A 24,507-nucleotide genomic window follows, 5' to 3' on the forward strand; every position below is an offset into this window, starting at 1 on the left:
GCTGTTCCGTGGGCCATGAGCCGGTCCAGGTTGGGGCTTTGTGGGAAGCCCTGGACAATGCTGGTGAGGGGGCAGAGGAACCACCCAGGGGACTGGTAGGCTTCTCCCTTTGAAATGAGGTCGGTGATGAAGATCATCAAGGGAACAAGATGGGGCTCAGTGCCAGGGGAGGATTTAGGGTTTATGGCCTTTTAGCTCCTGCCCACATTCTCACTTGATTTACAACAACCACCCAGGTGACAAGATAAGGCTGTGAAACCATCTCCCCCATTTCCAGGTGGGAAAACTGCATCCCAGAGGCATCCAGTGACATGGCCAAGGCCACACGGTGAGCAGACCCTGGAGAGCACAGGCCTTCAAGAGGCCCAGCTCAAGGGGATTTTGCAAGTCTCTTGAGACCTAGAGGGGAGGCCAGAGTGGGGGTCCCCTCTGAATGGTTCCCAGCCACAGAGAATTTCCTCCTATTTGGAGGAAGCGGGAGTTCTTCTTTCATAATGTGAATGTCAGAGATTCTGGGCTCACCGGTGACTAAGAATGTCTGAGGCCTGTGGGTGTAGCAAGCGCTTAAATACCAGACCTGGCTGTCTTCTGGCAGTTGTAGACACCTGGGCTGGGACGCAGGACAGAAACATGGCCAGCCTGAAGATGCCGCTCCTGGCTGCCCTTGTCCTCCTTGCTGTGGCTCTTCAAGCAATCAAGGCAGGTGAGGCTGGGGGAAAGGAGGGCTCCCTGCAGGAAGGAGGGCTCCTGGCAGAGGCTGGGGTCAGACACCGCGGTATCTTCTTCATGTGATGGAAAGAACACTGGATTGAAAGCAACAGACCCTAGTCTGCTGCTGGCTCTGGGCTAGTCACATTGCTTCTCGAGCCTCAGTTTACAAATCTATTAAATGAGTAGGCTTGAAGACTTGGATCTGTCTCGGCCTGGTTGGGGGTTGGGGTGGGCATGGCCTGGGATTGTCTCCTCCAGAGAACTCAAGCGCAGGGTGTGGAGAAGGAGCAACTGCGGGGGTCTGGGTGGGGTGGGAAAAGGCAGGAGCTGGGCTCAGCGGTAGCTCCTTGGGAAGCTGGTCCTGCCCTCCCACCACCTCATCTTTGGTCCAGAACCTGCCCTGAACACTGGGTGCCTGCCCTCTCTTCTGTATCTGATGGAAGCTCCCCTGCCCTGTGCTGGGTAGGGGGATGGACTGGATCGGGAGTCAGGCAGCTAGGAATAATAACAGCTCAGTTATTGGGTTTTCTGAGAGCTCCCCCTGCCTCAAAGGTTCCATAGATTTGATACTATTCTTATCCCCTTGGTAAGAGGAAGATTCTGGGCCTCAGAAATGTGAAATGACTCGCCCAGTGTAGCCTGGTAACTCTGGGCAGAGTGGGAGGCCTCCTTGGGCCTGTGTGACGGGACTCTGCCTGAGTCCTCACCCCTCTCCAGAGTCGTCCGGGCAAGCCTTCCCCCTTCCCTGGACCTCAGCTTCACCACTGGAAGCACGAAGGGGGTTCGAGTAGATAATGAGCTTCTCCAATTACATGGAGTTGTCATCAAAATGCTCACCTGATTCAGCAGGACTGGAGCTGGGCACCGAGCCTCAGACAAGCCCCTCTGGGATGCTGACGGTGCTGGGCACTGACCTCACCTTGAATAGCAAGGGGGTAAGGCTCCTTCCTGTGTAGAGTCTCTGGGTCTCATCTAGGAACTCAGAGCATCATTCATGCTCAGTTGTCTGAATTCCTCTCCCTTGAGCTGACCAACCCAGACTGGGGACGTTGGGCCCTCAGTGGCTTCTCAGAAGTCCTGAAAGTGGGGACTCTGAGAGCCTGGAATCCTCTGGACACCTACCTTCCACATGAGAACAGAAACACTGGGTCACAGGTTAGGGCCAATAGTGACCTCTCTGTGCCCCAGCCTGGACTCCTCTGAGCAGCCCCCTTCCCCAGGCCCCTATGGCGCCAACGTGGAGGACAGCGTCTGCTGCCGAGACTACATCCGGCACCCCCTGCCCCTGAGAGTGGTGAAATATTTCTACTGGACTTCAGACTCCTGCCGGAGGCCTGGCGTGGTGTGAGTAGGGAGCTGGGGAGGCAAGGCCAGGGAAGGCCCGATGGGCATGGCCCAAGAGGGCACAGGTACAGGAGGGTGGGGTGGACCCAGGGGTGGGAGGAATGCAGCTGGGCCTCGGGATGTCAGCGAGCATTTGGCTGGAATAAGACGACTCAGCCCAAGCTTGGGTGTACCAAGAAAAAAATCCTGTGATCGTTCAACAAATATTAGCTGGCGTCTAGTGTGTGCCAGGTGGCATACCAGGGTATGAGTGTGCAGAACTGGAGGAATAGTGTGCCGCCTGTTCAGCATACACAGTCTACTGTGTCCAGGCAGGATAGAGCTGTAGCGTGCAGGGTGCAGGCTAGAGGCAGAATGCCCAGTGCCGCTGGGTCAGCAAGGATGCTCCCATCAGCAGCCTGGGACAGCCTCCCCCCAGTGCCCTGGGAGTTATTGGAGGCCGCCCATCCTCACCAGAGGAATACCAAGAGCTCACGCTTCCAGGGGGCTTCCTACGGACCAGGCACTGTTCTGAGCATTGCTGTGCAATCCTGCGAGAAGGGGCGATTTTCTCCATTCTGTAGGTGGGGTAACAGGCCCAGAGAGGGGAGGTGACCTGCTCAAGGTTGCCCAGTCTGAAACCAGCACTCCTGGGACCTCGTTCAAGGCTTCTCCTGAGGTTCCTGTTAACCTTTGCTTCTTCCTCTCAGCTTCTTTGCTTCCTTTTCTCTGGCCCAGAGCCTGTGCGGGTGCCTGCCCCGACTGGGTGACTGGGCCTGTCCTTTCTGGGGCAGCCCCTCCGGCTGCCACTCGGGCACCTCAGAGCCTGCTGCCTGCCTTACCGCACACTGGGGTGGAGTCTGGGCTTGGGGTCTCAGCACCCCCTTAGGGGCTCTGTCTTCATCTGTCATCTTCCTCCTCCTCACTCCTCTTCCATCCCTCGGCAGGATCTGTGCATAAGTAACCAAGGAGGTTGAAGCGGGCTGCCCTTCCAAGGTTCTTGTCACGTCAACTTTGAGCCTCTGTTTCTCTATCAGTATAATGGGAGTGATCGCCTTCATGTATTTCCATTCATTAAACATGCAAGGAGTACTTACTAAATGCTAGGCACTGCTATAAACACTTTATAAACATTAATTCATTAATCTTTGAAACAGCCCCATGTGGTAGGCACTATTCCCATTCCCTTCTTACAGGTAAGGAAACAGGCACAGAGGTTATGGGTCTATCACAGGGCACAGCAATAGGTAAGTGGGAGGTATAATGCTCAATGCCTGGCGTCTAATAGATGCTCAGTGAAAGAGCGCACACATGTGTGATTGTTGGATTTTGATCAGGAAGGGGCCTAGAAAGAACATGGGTTGACACATGTGGTGATTGAAGCTCAGAGAAGGGCTGAGCCTTGCCCAGTGTCACACAGCAGCCAGGCCAGGTTGCCACATGACCAAGATCATCATTTCTGCCTTCTTTGATCTTTTTGTTCATTGTTTGTCTGTGGAGCAGGGGAAGATCAGGGAAGCAAGGAGAGCCAGGAGCTCCCAGGCCCCACGGACAAGCTGTAGAGAGGCAGGAAGGGAGTCCAGGGCTTGGGGATGTCCCTGACCACACCCAGCTTTGAGCCCACTCCTGCCAACAGCGGCTGAGGCAGAGTGCCCCAGGGCCAGAGTTTGGGGGAGGGTGGGAGCCCACACTGGCTGTGTGGCCTTGGGCCAGGGCTCCCCTCTCCCTCTGTGCTTCAGACCTCTCAAGGGACTTGGTAGGGATGTGCTCCCAAGGAATCACCCCCTGAGGGACCAGCTCACAGCAGGCATGGTGAGTCGCACCACAGCTCTGGTCCTTGAGGAGGTTACTTTTTTGGGCCTCACTTTTCTCAGCTTTGAAATGGATAGAATAACAGGGTCTTACAGATTTTTGCAAGGGCTTATTAAGAAAATCAGAGTTAAAAAGTTCAGGCCAGCTCCTGGCAAGATTATACTATTTGCTGAATCCTGTTCTGAGCATGGCAGTTTATGTTCACTTACCAAATCTTCATCAAAATCCTATGAGTCTGGATCACAATTATCCTTATTTTACAGGTGTGGAAACTGAAGCTCAGAGAAGTTCAGGGACTTGCTAACAAGTGGCAGAGCTAGAATTTTAACACAGATAAGCTGGTTCCAAAGTTCATGCTCTGGGCCACTAGTCAATACTCTTTCTCCCAGGCAACATCAGCAATGATGGTGAGACTCAAGCATTCGATGCCCTGGCCTGACCTAGCACCCAAGGCTGGGGCTGAGAAGTTCTTACATCTCATCCCCTCTCCCCCTTAAGAAATGTGTTTGCATTCAGCAGGTGGCTCATAAATTTGGAAACACTGTACAGAGCAGGTGCACCTGCATAGGGCAGGTGCCCCATAAACGCTAAGCCACTCTATATAGCAGGCATCTCTGCATACAGTAGGTAACTTGTAAATGCTGAGCTAACAGGGTGAGGATGTGGCCTCCTTGCTGCATGCTAATGCTGCCTCATTGACTCCCTGGTGTCTCCTCCTTCCAGCTTGCTAACCGTCAGGGACCGGGAGATCTGTGCTGACCCCAGACTGCCCTGGGTGAAGAAGATTCTCCAGAAGCTGGACCAATGAGGAAGGGTCCTGCCCTAAGGAGTGTGGCCTCAGCTCCTCCAGGAAGGCTCATGGGGCCCAACTTCCCTGCCATTACAGCTGCTCCCCAGCACAAGCCTGTGCCAACGACTCACTCTGCCGTCCCTGACCTCCGACCCTGTAGCTATCACCCTCGGTCAAGCCCCAGACTATCGTTCTCATCTTCCCTTTTGCCCCTCCAACCAATCTTCTTCCCCACTGTAGCCAGAGGGTCCACAATCCTGGACAGTCACTCCTCTGCTCAAAACCCTTCCATGGCTCCCCACTGTCCCAAGTTGAGCTCCTATGCCTGGCACCCTACCCTCCGCATCTGGGTCCCATCCCCGTCTCCTGCCCCACCTCATTTCCCTTTATACCCATTGAACTCCAGCTCCCTGTTCTCCAAACCCATGCCATCTATTTCCATTTCTGGATCTTTTCCCAGGCTGCTCCTGATACCCACCACCTGCGCCTGTCCAGTCCCACCAGCCCTCCAAGGCAGGGCTCAGCCTAAGCAACAAGTAACTGAATTTCAGTTTGTTGACATTCCTGGCCCTCTGCCCATCTTAACAGCCTTGATCACAGTCTGCCCAGAATTCTTAGGACTTGAGGACTTGTCCTCCAGCTCAACTGACTGGACCAGGGTCCACACCTGAGTTACCTTTGTCTTCCAGCCTCTAGCTCAGAGCAGAGAGCACAGGGCCTGGCTCAGAAGCAGGGCTCAACAAGTGGCTGCAGACTGAATCAATAAAAGTAACATACCTCCCCCACTCCTAAAAGGCCCTCACACATCAAAATAGAGACTCAAGGTCATCTAGAGAAGAGCCAGCTGGGTCAGTTGTGAAATCTCAGATTTTCCCAGACTCACCTTGCATCCCCATTTTACGTACAGTCTGGGTCTCTTTATCCTTCTTGCTTCCCTTGGGTTTTTACTGCTCTTCCAACTTCCAACACCAGTCTGATCTCTTTAGAGTTCCCTACTTTTCCTTCCTCCTTCCCCAATAGTTGATAACTAAATTCATACTATGGTGTGAGTAACTACCCTTGGCTTGGTATTACAAGCTCAAGTTATATTTGTATATGAAAAGAGGGCAAATGCTTAAGAGGCCAAATGGATGAATGGAAGAATTTTAGGAACTGTGTGGGAGGGGATAAGGCGGAAGGTAGAGCTTTCCTGGCCCTGGGAGTGAGTGTGTGGGGTATAGTTAAATGAATGTTTTGGGTAGAGCCTTGGGTAGAGATTAAGGACTGGGATTTGGGACTTATCTGTGCCTTCTTGGGGACAATAGATTCCCCAGGTAAAGGAAATAAGCTTTTTGGGTACGTGTTTCTTTCTGAGGGGGCACAGCACCACTCATGGGAATGGTTGCTGCCGGGTGACCAAGAGGAGACCATCTAACCTCTCTGAGCCTCACCTGTGAATGAGGACACCCACCTGATGGGGCTTGGACCCAAGGCACAAGGAATGGCTTTGCCAGTCATAAACTTCAGTATCTTCCAGGGCCTGTGTGCCCCCTGGAGCCCAGGGATCTGCCCACCATGGGCACTGGAAGTGTTAGCCTGCCTGCTGCCCATGCACAGGGTTGCAGGTGTCCTGGGATGCCTCTCTCCTCTTGTATGCCCTTGCCCCTCAGGCCTTCTGGAAAATAAATCCATCTACAGCAGTGTCTGCTTTGTTTCTTGTCTCTTTGAAGTGAGGCAGGGGGCTACCATGGCCCCTTCTCCCCCCAGTAGGGAAGTCCTTGACATTGACATGTGAGCAGGCTAGCCCAAGGTCACCCATCAAGGAGGTGGGGACTCAGGCCTAGTCACGAGGACCTGGGAAGTAGCTGTGCGGGTGCCAACCAGGAGCCCCAGACTTGTACGCCAGGCCTGGCCCACTCTGGGACCACCTGTCAGGAGAATCTAAAGAAGTCATTAATTCAATCCTCAAGTTCAAAGCTATGAGCAGCATATTTATTCATTTATTCATTCAGTTGTTGATTCAATAACCCAGCCTCAACCTTCCCCCTTCAAGGGTGAACACAGAGGAAGAGGTGTGTTAGTCAGGAAAGGATACTTCCTACAACAAACAACCCCCAAACCTCAGCAGCTCCCCAGAAGTTTTTTCTTCTCACATGAAGTTTGATCCAGCATTCCTGGGCTGTGGGTGACCTTCCACATGGTCTCACAGGATCCTACCTTCTCATGGCTCCACTCTCGTCCAGGCCCTGGACTCCTGTCCATCATTCAGCAGATGGGGAAAGAGAATGGAAGCCTGTGGGAGAGCTTTATGAGCCAGGCCAGGCAGAGGGGCTCACCACTTCTGTCCACGTGTCATTGGTGGAACTCAGTCACATGGCCATCCTGACCGCAAGGGATGCTGGGAAGTATAGCCAAGACTTGTGTCCAGGAAGAAGAGGGAATGCCTTTGGGGAGTACCTAGTTCATCTGGATCTGGTGATGAACTCCCTTGGACCCTCAAATGGGCCTGCTTTCCTGGAGTTCCGGACGTAGCTCACTCTGCCCAAACAACTCCTCTGCCCTGGGGGCCTTTTCATTATTTCTTCAGTGTGAACACCATTCCATGGGCATCTTGGCACAAGGGGCCTTGGCTACCCTTCAGATCTGGCTCTCACAGTGAGATTTCTGGGGTGGTATCTCCAGACTCCAGAACACGTGTCTGGGAGTCAGAGAGAATCACTGGACAAGACACATGTCACGGATTCAGACAGGTGTAGGCACTCTCATTGGCTGGGTCTCTGGGGCAGGTTACTTGGCTCCTCGGAGCCTCAGTTTCTCCCTCTGTGAACAAGGGGCAACAAAAGCAGGTATCAGTGCCTGTGGCTGTGAGAATCTGATTAGATAAGAAGGTACAGACAGCCTAATAACAAAATGAGCAAAGATTTGAATAGATACTTCTCCAAAGAGGCTATTCAAATGGTCAGTAAGCACATGAAAAGATGCTCAACATCACTAGTCATTAGGGAGATGTAAACCAAAGCCACAATGAGATACCATCTTCACTTCCATTAGAGTGGCTTTTATTAAAAAAAAAAAAAGAAAAAAAAAGGTAAGGTTGTTAATGGTGTGGAGAAATTGGAACCCTTGTGCATTGGTGGTGGGCATGTAAGATGGTGCAGTCATTCTGGAAAACTGTATGGCAGCTCTTCAAAAATTTAAACATAGAATTACCACACGATCCAGTAATCCCACCTCTGGGTGCACACACAAAAGAATTGAAAGCAGGGACTTGGACAGATATTTGTACACTCATGTTCACAGCAGTATTCTCCACAATAGCCAAAAGGTGGAAACAGCCTGTGTCCATTGATGGATGAGCAAATGAGGCAAATGTGGTTTACGTGTACAGTGGAATATTATTCAGTCAGTCTTTAAAGGAAGGAAATTCTGACACCTGCTACAACATGGATGAAACTTGAAGACATTAAAGTAAGTGAAATAAGCCAGTCATAAAAGACAAATACTGTATGAGCCTAGAGTAGTCAAACTCACAGAGACAGAAAGTACAACAGTGGTGGCCTGGGGTTGCCAGAAGGAGGAAATGGGAGCAGTGTTTAACGGGCCCAGAGTTTTACTTTTGCAAGATAAGAAAGTTCTAAAGATGGATTATGGCGAATGCACTTAATGCCACTGAACTGAATAGTTAGAAATGGCTAAAGTGGTAAATTTTATGTTCTGTATATTTTACAATATAAAAGAGGGTGTAGGCAGGTGTGTACACAGACAGAAAAGGCTAAGGGCATGTGAGCAGCCCTCGTTATTGGCCAGAAAAGGCAAGCTGGGCAGAGATAGATTGGGGCAGGGCAGAGCTAGGCAAGACTGTCCCTGGGGGCCCTGGAGATGGCCACCTCATTGGCCACTCTGTCCCTCCTACCGTCTGGAAGCCCAGCAGGAGTGCCTGGGGCTTGCTGCCCTACTCCCCACAGCTGTTCCTGTTCTGTTTCTGCGATTGGGGGAACCCCTCAGGTCCCACAGGAAAAGCCAGGCTGCCTCCTCTCTGGGACACCCAGGCAGGGTCCCGAAAAATGTGGGCAAGGATATCCTAGTCCCCACCAACCCACCGACTCCCAGGGAAACCCTCTTTCCTGCTGCCCATCGCTCTTCCACTTTCTAATTGGTGCTCTTGTTATTTCTCAGGGCAGAACCTTCCCAGATCCCCTTTGCTGCTGAACAGCATCTTCATTCCTCCGCATTCCAGCTTCAAAGTGTCTGACTGCAGCCTCCCTGCCCACTCCTTCCTCGGAGCCAGTGGCATCAGTCCATTCGTTCCCCATTCCCTTTCCACCTTGGTTAGGTTTTTCCCTCTGCCTGGAATGGTACCAAAATCCTGGCCATCTGTGTACTGCAGGTTGCTTGTGAATCACAAAGGGGATAACACTTCTCCAGCAAGACATCTAGGGTCTGTCCATCAAGAACAGTGGACAACCTGTCTGTCCTGGTGGATGTGACTGATACGATGTAATTTACACAGTATTACTCATAACAGATTCTTGCCAAGACTACGTAGCCAGGATTTAATCAAGCCTGTAGCTCTAACTTCCAGTTTACAGGAAATACATAGGTTAGGGGAAAAAAATTAGATAACATCACAAGGAAATAATTACTAAGTTAAGAAACAGCAGTATATGAGACAATGTTTTTAAGTTTTCAGAAAGTCGATGCCCTGAAAAATGTGTGCGTGGTCTATTGTAGACTAAAGAGAAATAACCACATGCAATGCATAAATCCAGATTGTGTCCAGCTCAAAAAAAAAAAAAAAAATGAAAGAAAGAAAGAGAGAAGGGAGGGAGAAAGAAGGGAAAAAAAGAGAGTGGGGTGGGGGCAGAAACTATAAAATACATTGTAGGAACAATTAAAGAAATTTAAGTATTAACTGAATATTACATGACATGGGAATTACTGCTCATTTTGGAGGTGGGATACTAGAATTATCTCTATGCGAGACAATGTCCTTATACTATGGAGGTGCACACTGAAGTATTTAGGGGCAAAGCATGAGGCATCCATAATATCCTTTGACATAGCTTGGAAAAAAAAGAAAGAAGCAGCAGCAAATATGGGCACACTACTCATTGAATCCAGGGGTAGAGATATGAAAGCCCTTTGTGTCATTCCTTCTTTGTTGCTGAAAATTCTTCGAGATGACAACGTAAAAGAAACAATCCTGCCCATTTCTCTTTCTTGTCTCCCCGATTCCTGGACAAGAATAAAGGCCACTCCCATCTCCCAGGCCCCAGCTTTAGAGCCTCTAGTAGAATTTGCATATTCTCTCTCCTACTGAGCTGGGGCTCCTGGGAGCAAGGACTTCAGCTTTTCTGCCTTTAGGTCCCCATCCCACCACAGGGCCAGGCACACACAACAGGGCTTAATAACAAATAGTAATGCTCTTGCGTGCCAGGCACTGTGAAAGCCCTTAGTTTTATGAACTCCCCCCGTGAGTGACTTGGTGAGGTAGCTATTAGTATCCCATTTTACAGATGGGAAAGTGGAGGCTCAGAGACATCAAGTAACTTGCCCAAGGCAATACCTCTTATAAGCAGTGGAGTCCTGTTTGGCTCCAGGTCTCGCTGACCTGATAGCTTAGTTCCTACATCTTAATTAAATCTAAACTCAGTTAGTCCTTAATATCCTGATGACATAGGTTGGGGGGACCATTCCAATATGTGGAGGTAAGGGGAAAGGCTGGGCCAGAAGAGGGGATGTTCCCGAGGGCTGAAGAAGGAAAAGCAGAGATGTACTTTATGTTTGGCACCTGTTCTGTGCCATGCTCTGGACTGGCACCTTATGCATGTAAACTCACTCAGTCTTCCCTGCAGTCCTTGCAGTGGAGATGAAGGGAGGGGGTGCAGCTTGGTGGTCATGAGCTCAAACTCCAGAGCCCAGGGGTTGGAGCAAATCCAGGCACCCCCCACTTCCCAGTTGGTGATCCTCAAAAATTCCTTAACTGCTGCAATTCCTCAGTTTCCAGCCAAGGGTAGCAGTATTTTGCTTATACTCTAAAGGGTTTGTCATCTTGATGAACTGAGTCAATCATATAAAGCAGGTAAATAGTGTCTGTCTCAGAGTGTGAGCTCAGACAGGTAGGGAAGCTGCCCCAGAACACACAGTAATGCCAGAGCCAGGGTTATCTGAGCCCACGGAACTTGCTTTTGAAATACCTCTTTGACAGTCTCTTCAACAGATGGTGCTGGCAAAACTGGACAGCTACATGTAAGAGATTGAAACTGGATCACTGTCTAAACCCATACACAAAAGTAAATTTGAAATGGATCAAAGACCTGAATGTAAGTCATGAAACCATAAAACTATTAGAAAAAACTATAGGCAAAAATCTCTTGGACATAAACATTAGCAACTTCTTCATGAACATATCTCCCTGGGCAAGGGAAACAAAAGCAAAATTGAACAAGTGGGACTATATCAAGCTGAAAAGCTTCTGTACAGCAAAGGACACCATCAATAGAACAAAAAGGTACCCTACAGAATGGGAGAATATTCGTAAATGACAGATCCGATAAAGGCTTGACATCCAAAATATATAAAGAGCTCACGCACTTCAACAAACAAAAAGCAAATAACCCAATTAAAAAATGGGCAAGGAGCTGAATAGACAGTTCTCCAAAGAAGAAATTCAGATGGCCAAAGACACATGAAAAGATGCTCTACATTGCTTGTCATCAGAGAAATGCAAATGAAAACCACAGTGAGGTATCACCTCACTCCAGTTAGGATGGCCAACATCCCAAAGGCAAACAAGAACAAATGTTGGCGAGGTTGCGGAGAAAGGGAAACCCTCCTACACTGCTGGTGGGAATGTAAATTAGTTCAACCATTGTGGAAAGCAGTATGGACGTTTCTCAAAATGCTCAAAATAGAAATACCATTTGACCCAGGAATTCCACTTATAGGAATTTACCCTAAGGATGCAGCACTCCAGTTTGAAAAAGACAGATGTACCCCTATGTTTATTGCAACACTGTTTACAATAGCCAAGAAATGAAAGCAACCTAAGTGTCCATCAGTAGATGAATGGATAAAGAAGATGTGGTACATATACACAATGGAATATTATTCAGACATAACAAGAAGACAAATCCTGCCATTTGCAACAACATGGATGGAGCTAGAGGGTATTATGCTCACTGAAATAAGCCAAGGGGAGAAAGACAAATACCAAATGATTTCACTCATCTGTGGAGTATAAGAACAAAGGAAAAACTGAAGGAACAAAACAGCAGCAGAATCACAGAACCCAAGAATGGACTAACAGTTACCAAAGGGAAAGAGACTGGGGAGAATGGGAGGGTAGGGAGGAATAAGGGCGGGGAAGAAGAAAGGGGGTATTACGATTAGCATGTATAATGTGGGGGGTGGGGGAAAGGGGAGGGCTGTGCAACACAGAGAAGACAAGTAGTGATTCTACAACATCTTACTATGCTGATGGACAGTGACTGTAATGGGGTTTGTGGGGGGCATTTGGGGTAGGGGAGAGCCTAGTAAACATTATGTTCTTCATGTAATTGCAGATTAATGATAACAAAATTAAAAAATAATAATAAATAAAATAAATGTTACTATGCTGAAAAAAAAAAAAGAAATACCTCTTTGGAGTAGAGTCTGGGGACAGGGGAACAAAGGCCTCTACCCCCAAATACTTGGCCCCAGCCTGGCTCTTGTCCTTTATGAAGTGCAGGGTTTCCTAGGACTTGCCCAGGCCCCTCCCCTTTTTCCTCCCATTTTGCCCTCCCGCTGCCCTCCTCTCTCCATCTCTCTCTTAACGCTTCCTCCTCCTTTCCCCCCCCTCTCTCCCTCTTCCCCACCCTGCCCCTCTTCCTTGGCTGCTCCTACAGGGGCAGAGCAGACCCAGCCTTGGACCTCAGTTAACACTTCTTGTCCCTCTCTGGGCCTCCCTTTCCCCAGCTACAAGATGAAGGGCTGGACAACGGAAATGTGAAGGTCACTGGACTAACGTCTGCACGGGTTGGGACAGATTCTCTGAGCATGAGTGCGTTGCCCCGCTTGTGCCCAGGGGTGCTCCCCTTGTGCAGGAGCACCCAGCCTCCTACCTCCACATCCCAGCAGCCCTCCGTGTTTGGGTGAGAAAGAAGTCCCCCAGCTTTGGGATCTGTGACCTCGCTGCCCAGACTGGTTAGTGCTGAACCCTGGGACAGTGACTCACAGACAAATGCTTTCCTTCTGGCTGGCATCCCCAAGACACCTAGATAGGAGTAGGGTCGCAGTTAACTCCTTAGCTGGCCCCAGGCTCTCCTAGGCTCCTGCTAGACTCTTCTAGCATCTTGAGTATTGCTGTCATTGTCTTTAGGAAAGGCTGCCATTAAAGCTGTCTGTGCCACATCGGACACCCTCAAGCAGTTACACCAGTTTGGTGGGAGTGCTGGTGAGGCCTTCCACTGCTGTCACCACCTCTAATGGAGAGGGAACCTCGGAAGTCAGAGCTTGAACACTCCCTCCCCAGTGGATTAGCACAGCTCCCTCCTTAGGTGGATGGAGAAATGTGGCCCCCAAGAGAGGGGGGTCTTTCCCCAAAGGCTTCAGAGTTAAGGATACACCAAGGGGCGCTGAGCTGCTCAGGGTGAGGTTGGCAGATGCGTTGTTCCTTACAAGGGGCTTACAGGGGACCAGCGCTGGGAGTGGGAGGGTGCAAAGCAAGAAAGGAGAGGTAGGGGAGCTGGAGGCAAGGAGGCCAGGGCTCTTTTCTGGGTCCCAAGATGCCCACGCCCCAGTTTATGTCTAGTCTTCTATTCTCTGCCCTGATGCTCTGAATGACCTGGAGTAATCCCTCTCCCTCCCTGGGCCTCAGTCTCCCCACCCATCCCTATGAAGTTGGGCTGAATCATTGTCAGCAAATATTTACTATACTGAAGCATTACTGTTGGCCAGGCTCTATGCTGAGCTCCAGGGACGCACTGATGGACAGGGACCCCAGGAGATGGGGCCTGAAGGGGTAAAGGTTGATGATTTTTCACGGTGTGGGAGAGACACCTCCCAAAACAAAGGAGAGCTTATCAGACCCAGACTTCGGGACCCGAGGCCCTCCTGGCCGGCTAGCAACCAGCACTCCCTTTTCCTCTGTCCCTCTGCCCTTTTGTTTATCGCCCACTTAGGAGAGAGGACCCTGGATCAGGTCCTAGGGTGGTGCCGGGTCCAGGTTAGGGAGGTGGCCATCGCTGCCAGGAAGAGAGAAGGCCTTTGACCCCCATCAAGCCTGTTCCAGCCTCCCAGGCAGGTCCTCGCAAGGGAAGCCCTCTGAGCAGCCAGCCGAGAGCCCTGCCGCCGGCCCTCAACCCGAGCCTGGAGGGGCTCGGTTCCTTGGCAACATCCTGAGGAATCCAGCCGCCGCGCACTGGCTCCCTTCCTCTCCCCTCCCACCCGACTGCCTGCGGGGGCCGGAGGCGGGGGCGGAGGCACAGGCAGCGGCTGAGGAGCCCCATTATAAAACGCGAGGACGAGCTCCGGCGGTGGGGTCACAGCACCGATCTGGGACGCCGGCTTCGCGGCCTCCCCTGGCCCCGCCTGGACCCCCGCCCGCCCTCAGCCATGGCTCCTCCAGCTCCATTGTGGCTGCTCCGCTTGGCTGCCATCTGCCATCTGACCATGCTGATGGCCGGTGAGTGGGGTGGACTAGGGCATGAGCTGGGGTGGGGGGCTCCCAGCCCTACTTCTGCCCCACAGACCTGACACCAGGGCCCCCGGACCCTGCCTGGGTAAGACTAGCAGCCCTTTCTAAAGGATGTGGAGGAGGGGGCTGGGCGCCTTCCTGGCCTCTGATGCCGGGCGGCCCCTCCGCTGGAAAGATCTCCCGTGTCCGGAGACTGACCTTGCTTGGCCCAGTGAGCAAGGTGGCTATCGCATGGCAGGTGGTATGGGTGGCACAAGGGTGCCAGGGGTGAGGGGTGGGGGCTCCGGGAAGCCTGAGGAGGCTTCTCCTGGGCACTGGGGAGGGAGGCTTGGACTGACAGTGGGCTGGGTCTCTTTGCCCAGGGATGTGAGGTTAACCTGTAAGTAACACTCAGCTCTGGCCCGGAGCCACGCCCCAGATGGGACTTTATCTTGCCCTGATTTCAAGGCACTAGAGTAACGGGCCCAGGATCAGTGGCGGTCAAGGTCATTTTAGCTCATGGATTGGGCGCATTGCTGTTGCTGTAGCCCCAATCCCTCTGCCTTATTTCCCCTATGATACGGTCTTCCTCCTCAAAGCAGAGCTTAGAAAATGCTTTCACTTCCAGGCACTTGTTTTCTGAAGCTTGGTACTGGTAGACCATGATGTGCCCATTCCACCTGATATGAGTAAGATGGAGGCCCAGAGAGGTTTAGAAACTGGCCCAAGGATGCACAGCCAGCAAGTAGGGCAGGAGAGAAGAAAACTGGATGCAGGAGAGAACGTGGGTGCATGGTCATTACCTTTGCCAGCCACATGGCCTCTGAGAGCCACTTGGGCCTGCCTGTCCTCAGGGAGTGCCCGGGCTGAGGGTGGAGAAGGTGGAAGCCTGCCTTAGGGCACACAGCAAGTCTGGAAGAATGGAAACATTTTCCAGACACCTCCATGGAGCAAACTGTCTCCTGAGGCTCACCCTGCGGGGAAAACCCACCAGCGGGGCAGGTAGCAGGTGGCTAGGGACAGTGGAGGCCAAGTGCTGCTGGCTTCCTGCTTCGTGGGCTTGAATTCTGAGGCCAGAAGTGTTTGAAGAGAGTGAGCCCAGGAAGACAAGGAGTCAGATGGAGGTTGCTTTGCCATAGCTGTGACCCTGCGCAGGCTATTGCCTTCTACAGGGTACCACCTACCTCACCTTTAGCTACAGCTATTGCCTCCTGTGCGATGAGGCCTAGGAGGGCATTTTGGAAGTGGGAGGAGGAGGATGACTTATACTAAAAGGCGAGAGTTGGGTGGGGTGGGGGATTCCTGTTCTAGGATTAGAAGGGATCCTGGGGGGACCCTAGATGCTCTTTCTATTAGACCGAGCCTCCAGGACTATCAGGTTTCTGCCTTAATCTTGGTTTCTGACTTTATTGGGAGATACTCCCATCATTTTAGTCTTCCTGAGCCTCAGTTTCTCTTCTTGGACATTTGTACCATAGGCCCACCTTGGAGGTCCTCATCCACACTGACGTTTGTGGCCCCAAGATAGCCCCTGGGAGTCCCTCCAGGACTAGGGGGTGGGCCAGAAGCCAGAGAGGCTCCTTGCCATGCTGGCTGGTGCAGGGCAGCAGGGTCAGTTCCTAAATGTGGGTTTGTGGGGCTGTGTCAGGCAGGAGGCTCCTCTGCTTTATATAACAAACCTGCAGACACAAGTCAGAGCAGAGAATTTTCCCCCCGAAGCACTGACGCATTCACTCCCACTCAAGCCCCAGCATGAAAGAGAAAAAGAAAAAATCAGTTTTAAGCAGCTGTAGTCTGCCCCTCTGGATAGCTGTGGGCTTGGATGGGGAGGCAGGGAGGATTAATTCAGAGTGTCAGATCCAGGCCCCTGTTGAACTTAAATAAAAATTCCTGTTTCTCCATTGATTAAGGTTTCATATGCCACAAAGTATTTCCTTGTGCATTTTGTTTATTTATTCAACAAATATTTATGGGGCATCTGCCATGTGCCAGGCACTGTTGTAGGTGCCAGGGCCACATCAGTGAATAAAACCGCTCAAGATCCCAGTTGTCAGGGTGCTGAACACCAACTGGAAAGACAGACAATACGAAAGTAAATCACTGAACCGTTTGGCTTATTAGAAGGAAAAAAAAGTGCTGTGGCTTAAAAAAGAATTGAAAGCGGGGAGGGTGGGGAAGACATTGAAATTTTGAGTACAGGATTAGGGAAGGGGGTGTCAAGGCAAGGAAGGGTGGAGCCATGTGGATGTCTCTGGGGCAGTTCGGCCCCCAGGGGACACCTGGCAATTTCTAGAGAAATTTTTCGTTATTTATAAATGTCCCAACATTTTTGGCTGGGTGATGCTCAGAAATCTAGTGGGTAGAGGCCAGGGGTGGTGCCAAACATCCTACAGGGCACAGACAATCCCCACAACACAGAATTATCTGCTCCGAAATGTCAGTTATATTTGCTGTTGAGTAAACCTTGCTCTAAGGGTTCAGATATTTTTAAATCTTTATTCTCACAACTACTCTGTGAAGCAGGTATTATAATATCCATTTTATAGGCAAGGGAACTGAGGTTCAGAGAGTCTAAGCAGCTCATCCAAGACACACAGCTGAACAATGGATCAAGCCCTCTTTTTCTTACCTCACCTAGAAACCAGGAACATTCTAGTCTCTTCTTGCCTGTAAGCCTCTTAGCCAGCCATCCTGGAGGCCCTGCCTAAAGGACACCTCTTCCAGGAAGTCTTCCCTGATCACTTGCAATTGGAGGCAGTCTCTCTCTCATGCAAATGTCAGCACATCTGGGGATGTTCTGGAACTTGGTGTTTCTGCCTGGTGTTTAAGGCTATCCAGAACAATGGGATGTCCAGGGGCTAGGAGAAAAATGAGATCTGCCAGTAAGCAGCTGTGTGGACTTGCACAAGTCATTTAATCTCTCTGATTCTCAGATTCCGCATCAGTAAAATGGGACAACTATACCTGCTTTGCAGAGATGTTGGCAATTAATGAGTGCAGATGCTCATGCGCTGAACACAGTCAATGCTCAACTAAGATATGCTCTGATACTTCGTGGGTATGTCATGGTTGCCCTTCAGCCTGGGAGCCTTCTGAGAGCAGAGATGGGCCTTGTTCATCCCACTCCCCCTCACATTGCCCAGCACAGGGCATGGCAAGAGGGAAGGTCAGCATTTACTGATGGACTGAGTAAATGCTGTGATCTGATAGCATTTATTGGAATTGAGGTGCTCTCCCCAAACTTCGCACCAGCACCTATGGGAGAAAGAGCTCAGCATTAAGGACAAGAAGGCCTGGGTCTTTGTAGACACTCAAAAGTAATTCAGATAAATGTTGGCTGAATCAAGAAATGCATGAATGCATGGATGGGTAGCTGGGTGGATGAAGGATGAGTGAATGGGCTGATAAGGGATGGATGGATGGGCAGATGAAAGGGGGTGAAGAATGGGTAGGGAATGGACAGGTGGCAGGTGGGTGATTAGGGGATGGGTAGATGGATGGATGGGGGTGAGTAGGGACTGGTGGGAGGTAGACAGGTTGTTGGGTGGGGAATGGGTAGGGGATTGACAGGAGAGGGCAGATAAATGGGTGGATGGATGGATAGGTGGGTGGAAAAGTAGACTGAGACATTATTTCATACAATGGATATTTATTGAGTATCCATTTTGTGCTGGGAAACACTGACACCAAAAGAGACAAAGTCCCTGCCCTCCCGAAACTCACATGGCAGATAAATAGCTGGCTGGCTGGAAGCACTTTTCCTAATTACAGAAAAGCAAACTTCAGTTCTGAGTAAGAAAGATAGTTACACAATATTCCTCAGGCAGAACCAAGAACAGAGCCCGGCCAAGGGCATTCAGGCACCAAGCCAGAGAACCGGGACTTTGGGGACAGGCTGACTTTGTGGCTCTTCAAAGGCATTGGGGGTGGGCAGTGCCCCTCCACATTGTGGAAGTAGATTCAAGAGAGCAAACTGCCCTTACCCAGCTAACCCCTCCCACTGGCTCGGGGTCACCCAGGGGCCCTGGCTTTCTGGGGCTTCCCCAGGAGCACACCTGCCAGACCCGTCCAGGAGGCTGCGTCCTGCTCTGTTCAGCAGGGGCTGGGGAGGCTGCAGCTGAGTCATTCAGAGGTCCCACTGTGGGAGAAGGAGGGTAAAAAGGCAGCAAGTTGACTCACATCCTCCTTCCTCAGAGAGAAAGGGCAGCCTGTGACTTAGGCATCTGTAGCTGCGAGTGCCCCCTGCTCAACCTTGGGAGCTACTAGTGCTGCCTTTTGATGGCCACGACCAGCGTGGCCCTGCAGGCCCCAAGAGGGAATGGGCTAAGGCTAAGGGCCAGTGATGGGAGAGGACGCAGCAGATTCTAGAAAGTGTGTGTGCCTGTGTGTGTGTGCACGCACACTCGTGTGTGCTGGTATCTGAAAAAGCAGAGCATGTCTGCACATCCACGACCACATAAGTATTCCTGCATGAGCAGTGTGTGTTGTGGTGGAACCTGGAGATCAGCCGGGGCTCCCCAGGTTCTGCAGAACTGAGATCAGTTTGCCTCTCAACTCCACTGCCCTGGAAGTCCTGGCATCTAGATTTTTGCAAAACCCTGTGGGGTCTTGCTTCTGCTGAGTGTGACCTTGCCCAGATATGAAACTCAAACCCTCCCTTATTTCTGACATACCCTCTCAAGCATACACTAGAGTCAATTTTGCTGGAGAGTTTAGGGGGAGGGGGAGGTAGAAATGTAATGCAAACAACTTCAAATGTTTATATAAAATATTTGAGTTCTCAACTATCTATTGAGTCACTCTCATCCTGTCCTGGGGTTTCTCTGGCTCCATGTGGCACCCAGCCACCTGCAGGCCCCTGCCCATCGCCCTCTGCCCCTACCCCACGCACAGCCCCCTTCTCCATCCCTCCTCCTTCCTGCTGCCCTAGCTGCCCTGGGAACTCTAAAGGGCCAGTTCAGTTCCTCTCAGCAACTGTTCCCAACCTGTCTTAGCTCTACAGGCAGAACAGGGGATAATCTACTCAGCAGACCTCTCCCCCTGTGACCTACCTTAGGAGGTGGTTGTGCTTATACGTTTTTATTATTTGTTACATGTGCCGTGTACACATGCCATTATGTGTTTTTGTGTGGGAGACTATATATATGTGCCATTGTATTATTGGTGTGTGTGCATGTGTCATGGGCTGTGCACATGAGAAGTTGTTGTGGAAATCTGAAGTGGAAAACAGAAGTCTGGGTGTAGAAGTCAGAGGTCACGGAAATCCGTGAACATGGATCAGCCTGAGAAGGAGGAGTGGGTGCATATACATATATATATATATATATACGTTAGGGAGAGCTGAGCCAGTGACTTACTGGGTAGAGCAGGGTTGGGGGATGGGCAGCACCACGGGCCCAAAGGAGGGAGTCAGGCCTGGTAGGAGAGGCTGTAAATCACTTGCTGGCTGTGTGACCGCAGGCAGATCCCTGTCACTCCCAGACTTGTCTCCCCTGCTGTACAATAGACCGACTAGAGCCACTTAATTTTTTTAATTAAGCACTATGTGCCAAGTAATAAGAGCTCTCTAAATAAGAGTTCATTTCCATGAATCCTTACAACAATAGATTCTACTGTTGTCTCTATTCTGCAGGTGGGGAAACTGAGGCATAGAGTGTTTTGTTTTTTTGGCAAGGGACAGGAGTCTGAGGTCAGGGGCCTCTAAGGCCAGGGTGTGCTGAGCTTCGGTTCTGGCTTGGGTGGTGTGACTGAGACAAGCTGTCATGAGCTGGGAAGCCAGATGCTCATGGACAGTCCTATTGACTGGGGACTTCTGGGCTCAGGACAGCACCATGGAGTGAAGAAATGCAGTGTCGTATGCAGTAAGATGCACCCGGAGATCAATGTGGATTTTCTAGTCAACTATCAACGAACTGAAGCATCCTGCAGGAAACCCGCCATCATGTAGGTACTGCCCTCTTGGCCTGTGCATTCCTGATAGGCTCTGGGGATAGTTCCAGGCCTCTGCTAATCCACTTCCATATCCTCCCACCCAAACCAGGGTTTTTGGCCAGGGCCTCAGCAAATGTTCCTCCTGTTCCTGGCCTGTTGATCTTAATACGTGTGCTACATAGCAAAGGTGTGACATGGCTTCCTGAGTGGCCCGTGACCTGGAGCAGCCACCAGAGGGGCCCAAGCATGCCTTATGCGGAGCTTAAACCGGCTAGATGTCATGGGAAGGTAAAGCGTGGTGGTCTCAAAATGCAGGCTCCAGGCTATACCAGATCTGGTGCAAATCCTGCCTTCACTACTTGCAGGCTGGGTGGCCCTAGTCACATTGCTTGTCCTCTGCCCTTAGTTTCCTTATCTGTAAAAGCAGTATTTGGGAGGATGAAAGGATATAATGTCACTGAAGTGTTTAGCAGGGTGCCCGGAAGCTGCTGACAATAGGGGAGGCAGATATTATCATCTCCACCTGACAGATGAGGAAACAGGGCCCTTGTAGGACTTTGGAGAGGGGCCATGCCCAGAGAACCTTGCCCCTGGCTGTTGGGACCCCTGGCCTCTGGCTTCTTGCTCGTTTGGTGGCTCCTCTTGGGTACTGCCCAGTTGTCCAGCCTGGAGGCCTTTCCCCAGGGCTGATCTTTGGACCCTGCAGCAGCCTCATGTAGATCCAGGGAATCCTGGTGGTGGGGCAGCACCATGCCTGTGGGGGCCTGAAACGTCACACTTGCATCCTGGACTTCTCTGGCTTCCTTGCGTACTGGAGCCAGGCACATTTACATTACCTCACTGAGCCTCTGTTTTCTTATCTGTAAAATAGTCATGAGCTTGGTAGCCACCTTGCAGGACGGTGTGAAGTATAAACAGTCAAAATGCCCCAGCCGTGGCATGGAGCAAGGACTCCAGTCAGCTCTGAGCTGTGGTCTCAGCAGTGAACCACCCATACACAAGATTCAGAGGAAACTCAAGATTTGGATGGCACTCAGGGTCCCAACAGGGCCGCCATGTACATGGCTGTAGCTCACCAGGTGCCCTTTCAGCCCAGGGACACCCACTAGGAGAGGAGGGAGAGGACATTGTGACAATGAGGAGGCATCATTGCCCAGCTTGCCAGTCACACACCCATGATGCCTCCTCCCAATCAGAAGGCAGGTACAGCCCAGAGCCCCTGCCTTAATGGTAACAACATTATTCTTAACATTGTTATTATTTTCAGCTATTATTGCTCGCCTATGCTGAGCCAGGTGCATTACATAATTTTCATTATTTATAGTAATACAGATGTAAGGTGACCTACTTGTCCCACGTTGCTGGGACTTTCTGAAGGGCTGCATCTGCAGAGGCCCCTCAGTCCCAGTTTTTCTGGGATGGCTGGTCATCCTATAGACAGCAGGTATCCTATCTCCAGTTCTCAGGTGAGGACACAGAAGTCCCAGAGGTCTAGCTGCCCCAGCTGATCAGCTCAGAGCTCACAGCTAATAGGTGGTGGGGGCAGAATTCCCAACAGGGTCTGTTTACCTGCAGGGCATTCATGTGGTCATCCTACTCCACGTGGCATCTGTGCATCACTGGGTCTCTCTCTTCCTTCCTTGCAGCTTCAAGACCCAACGGAAACTACAGATCTGTGCTGACCCAAAGGAGCAATGGGTCCAGAAAGCCATAGAGCATCTAGACCACCGGGCTGCTGCTCCAACTCAAAATGGTGGCACGTTTGAGAAGCAAATCGGCATGGGTGAGCCCAGGAGCGCCCCAGCCACCAGTGGAATGAATAGGTCCATGGTCGCAGAGCCCAGAGCCACAGGGAAGAGCAGTAGCCAGGAGGCACAGAGGGCCTCAGTGGCCTCTCCAGAACTGCCAACAGGAGAGGTTGGTTCCCGGGGGACCAGGAACCCCTCCACTTCAAAGGCTGCAGACGGAGGGCCTCCAGTTTGGCCCGAGACAACTGAGCCGTTCAGCACAGCTGATGTCACCACTGCCATATTGTGGCAGAGTTCTGCTGCCTACAGACCTGGGTCGGTTCTCGGGGCTGAAGAAAAAGCCTCTGAGGCTCCCTCCACCCAGACCCTCTCGACCCCAGCCCTTTCTACTGAGGTCTCCTCCACCCAGAACCTGGCCCTTTCCACCCAGGACCCCACCATTTCACACACAGCCCCAGAAGACAACACAGGGCCTGAAAGCCAACCTGTGTGGACCAAGGGCCAAAAACCCACACCAGAAAACTCTCTAGGGCCAAAGGAGATGGGTCCCACCTCAGCTCACATGGATGCTTTCCCAGGGCTGGGAAGCACACCCCGTGTCCCTGTCTCCTCTGCAGGGGCCCCCAGCAGGGAACCAGTGGCCTCAGGTAGCTGGGGCCCCAAGGCTAAGGAGACCATCCATGCCACTGTGGACCCCCAGAAGCTGGGTGTCCTCATCACTCCTGTCCCTGACTCCCAGGCAGCCACCCGGAGGCAGGCGGTGGGGCTCTTGGCCTTCCTTGGCCTCCTCTTCTGCCTGGGGGTGGCCATGTTTGCCTACCAGAGCCTCCAGGGCTGCCCCCACAAGCTGTCAGGGGAGATGGTGGAAGGGCTTCGCTGTGTCCCCCGGAGCTGTGCCAGTAACTCATATGTTTTGGTGCCAGTGTGATCAGCCCACCTGCCTGCATCTAGCTGTTCAACTCAGACAGCTTCCTGGGGTCCTTCGTCCTCACACTCACCGTTACCCAAGGGCCTGACCCAGACTGGGGTGATTGGAGCAGGGAGGTGGGACCTTCCAGGTGGGGCTGCTCCCGGCTCCCAGGCCTACCCCAGGAGGTCACTCTTGACCATTCTTGACCTGCTGGGAACAGAGATGATGGCCTCTGCAACTCACTCCAATGACCCTAAGTCAGAAAACTCTCTTCTGCTGCTGGCTAGTTAGAGGTTCCCTTTGACACAGTCCCAGCCCCAGTGAACAATTATTTATTGAACACCCAGCCCCTCTGGCCCATGTCCCCAAGAGAGTACCACAGTCATCCCATCTCACAGATGAGCTGCAGGCCAGGCGCCGTCTGCCCGCTCCCCCAGACCTCACTGTGTCTCTCGGTCCCGCTGCAGTTGCCAGTCACCCCGGCCACTTGCGGTGCTATCTCCCCTGTCCCCTGTACAGAGCCCATGCCCCAGCCGGGGGACCTACCTTTTTTTGCATGAGGCTAGTGTGTTTCCTGGGACTGCTCCCAGCAAAGGCTTTGCCCTCGGTTGTCATGGGAGGGGGTGTGGGAGTTCTCCAGTAGCTTTGACTTCTTTCGCTCCTCAGTCTTTGCTGTGCAATGGGGAAACATTAACTGTGTATGTGAAGGCTGGGGTTCGGGTCCCAGGCCCACCACCAGCCTGACAAGGCATCTGTAAAGAAGGATGGTAAATGTGTGGCAATAACCTGTATCCCTGACGTCATCATGAATTTATCCAGAGACCCAGAGCACAGTCTCACAGCCTTCAGCGGCAGAGCAGCTTAGTCACTCTCTGCCAACCAGTGGGACTGGCACGTCCGTGGACCCTGGACTTGGAGGGCAGTCTCCACTTCCCTCTCATTGTCCCTGAGAGTGATCTTTGCCCTCCCCCTGAGCAGCGTCCCATGGGCTGGGCTTCCCCTGGGTGCGGGTGACAGTCTACTTGGCAAATAAATGCCCAGCGGAAGCAAAGGAAACTGGTTCTCAGAGAGAGGGCAGCCATGCTGCTCTGCCCACCTGCAAAGGGGGGCACAACAGGACTGAATGCACTTTTTGGGGGCTCCTCCACATTGGGAGAACCTTCAGGGGGTAGAACACCCATATTGGGGCTCCCCTCCCTTGAGAGAAGGCAGCTGGGGCCACTGGTCCCCCTTCCATAGACTTGATTAGTTCCCCCAAGCAGGACATGGACAGGGACAGTTTGGGGGGACTTTGGAAGAAGTTGGTTGATCCTTTTGCTTTTCCAACCCAATCACCAATGTCCATGCCATTTTGTAATTTACTAATAAAATTGAAAAGTCTTGTGAATCGAATAAAGTTGCTTTTTCTAGAGCAGGATCAGCCACCAGAATTTCAGGGGGATGGAACAAGGGAGGGGCCGAGAATCTGTGGGGAGCCCTGGAGACCCCCTTCTCTAGCCTTCCCGGGGCAGAGGGGCAAGAATGTTTAGTCAGCAGGAGGAGGGGCACTGGGAAGAGGGGTGAGGGGCATTGAGCTCCTGGCCTGGCTCTGCTTGGCCCAGCTGTGTGACACTAGGCCATGCCTTTACCTCTCTGAGCCTGTATA

The 24,507-nt window shown here is 51.7% G+C and overlaps 2 protein-coding genes and 1 long non-coding RNA gene across 5 annotated transcripts in view; 2 read left to right on the plus strand and 1 right to left on the minus strand.

Moving 5' to 3' along the window:
* Window positions 1-472: 472 nt before the first annotated feature.
* Window positions 473-6,318, plus strand: CCL22 (C-C motif chemokine ligand 22). Its single transcript, XM_017672650.3, has 3 exons — window positions 473-703; window positions 1,932-2,055; window positions 4,570-6,318. The coding sequence occupies exons 1-3, from the start codon at window positions 535-537 to the stop codon at window positions 4,652-4,654; spliced, it is 378 nt and encodes a 125-aa protein (XP_017528139.2). The 5' UTR covers window positions 473-534; the 3' UTR covers window positions 4,655-6,318.
* Window positions 6,319-6,430: 112 nt separating this feature from the next.
* Window positions 6,431-24,507, minus strand: part of LOC118971007 (uncharacterized) — a 32,579-nt gene continuing 14,502 nt past the window's right edge. For both annotated transcript variants that reach the window (XR_005059233.2, XR_012126879.1), the window contains one exon: window positions 6,431-7,435. This is a non-coding gene — a long non-coding RNA (uncharacterized lncRNA). The remainder of the gene's footprint in view (window positions 7,436-24,507) is intronic.
* CX3CL1 (C-X3-C motif chemokine ligand 1) lies at window positions 14,082-24,273 on the plus strand. Of its 2 annotated transcripts, XM_073226543.1 has the most exons (4): window positions 14,146-14,282; window positions 17,207-17,331; window positions 20,096-20,216; window positions 21,851-24,273. In XM_073226543.1, exons 3-4 carry the CDS (start codon window positions 20,140-20,142, stop codon window positions 22,878-22,880), a joined length of 1,107 nt encoding a protein of 368 aa, XP_073082644.1. In that variant the 5' UTR covers window positions 14,146-14,282; window positions 17,207-17,331; window positions 20,096-20,139; the 3' UTR covers window positions 22,881-24,273. The 2 variants fall into 2 exon arrangements, with proteins under 2 accessions (XP_017528140.2, XP_073082644.1); XM_017672651.3 differs by lacking the exon at window positions 17,207-17,331 and having other exon boundaries at window positions 14,082-14,282.

This window comes from Manis javanica, chromosome 17 (genome assembly GCF_040802235.1).
Source record: "Manis javanica isolate MJ-LG chromosome 17, MJ_LKY, whole genome shotgun sequence".
NCBI lineage: Eukaryota > Metazoa > Chordata > Mammalia > Pholidota > Manidae > Manis > Manis javanica.

Excerpts from the sequence above, each read along its gene's own strand:
- CCL22 (XM_017672650.3), top strand. The coding sequence starts at position 535 with ATGTCTGAGGCCTGTGGGTGTAGCAAGCGCTTAAATACCAGACCTGGC. Across the intron at positions 704-1,931 it reads TCTTCAAGCAATCAAGGCAG|GCCCCTATGGCGCCAACGTG; the intron begins GTGAGGCTGGGG and ends CCCCTTCCCCAG. Across the intron at positions 2,056-4,569 it reads TGCCGGAGGCCTGGCGTGGT|CTTGCTAACCGTCAGGGACC; the intron begins GTGAGTAGGGAG and ends TCCTCCTTCCAG.
- CX3CL1 (XM_017672651.3), top strand. The coding sequence starts at position 14,213 with ATGGCTCCTCCAGCTCCATTGTGGCTGCTCCGCTTGGCTGCCATCTGC. Across the intron at positions 14,283-20,095 it reads TCTGACCATGCTGATGGCCG|GACAGCACCATGGAGTGAAG; the intron begins GTGAGTGGGGTG and ends TTCTGGGCTCAG. Across the intron at positions 20,217-21,850 it reads TGCAGGAAACCCGCCATCAT|CTTCAAGACCCAACGGAAAC; the intron begins GTAGGTACTGCC and ends CCTTCCTTGCAG.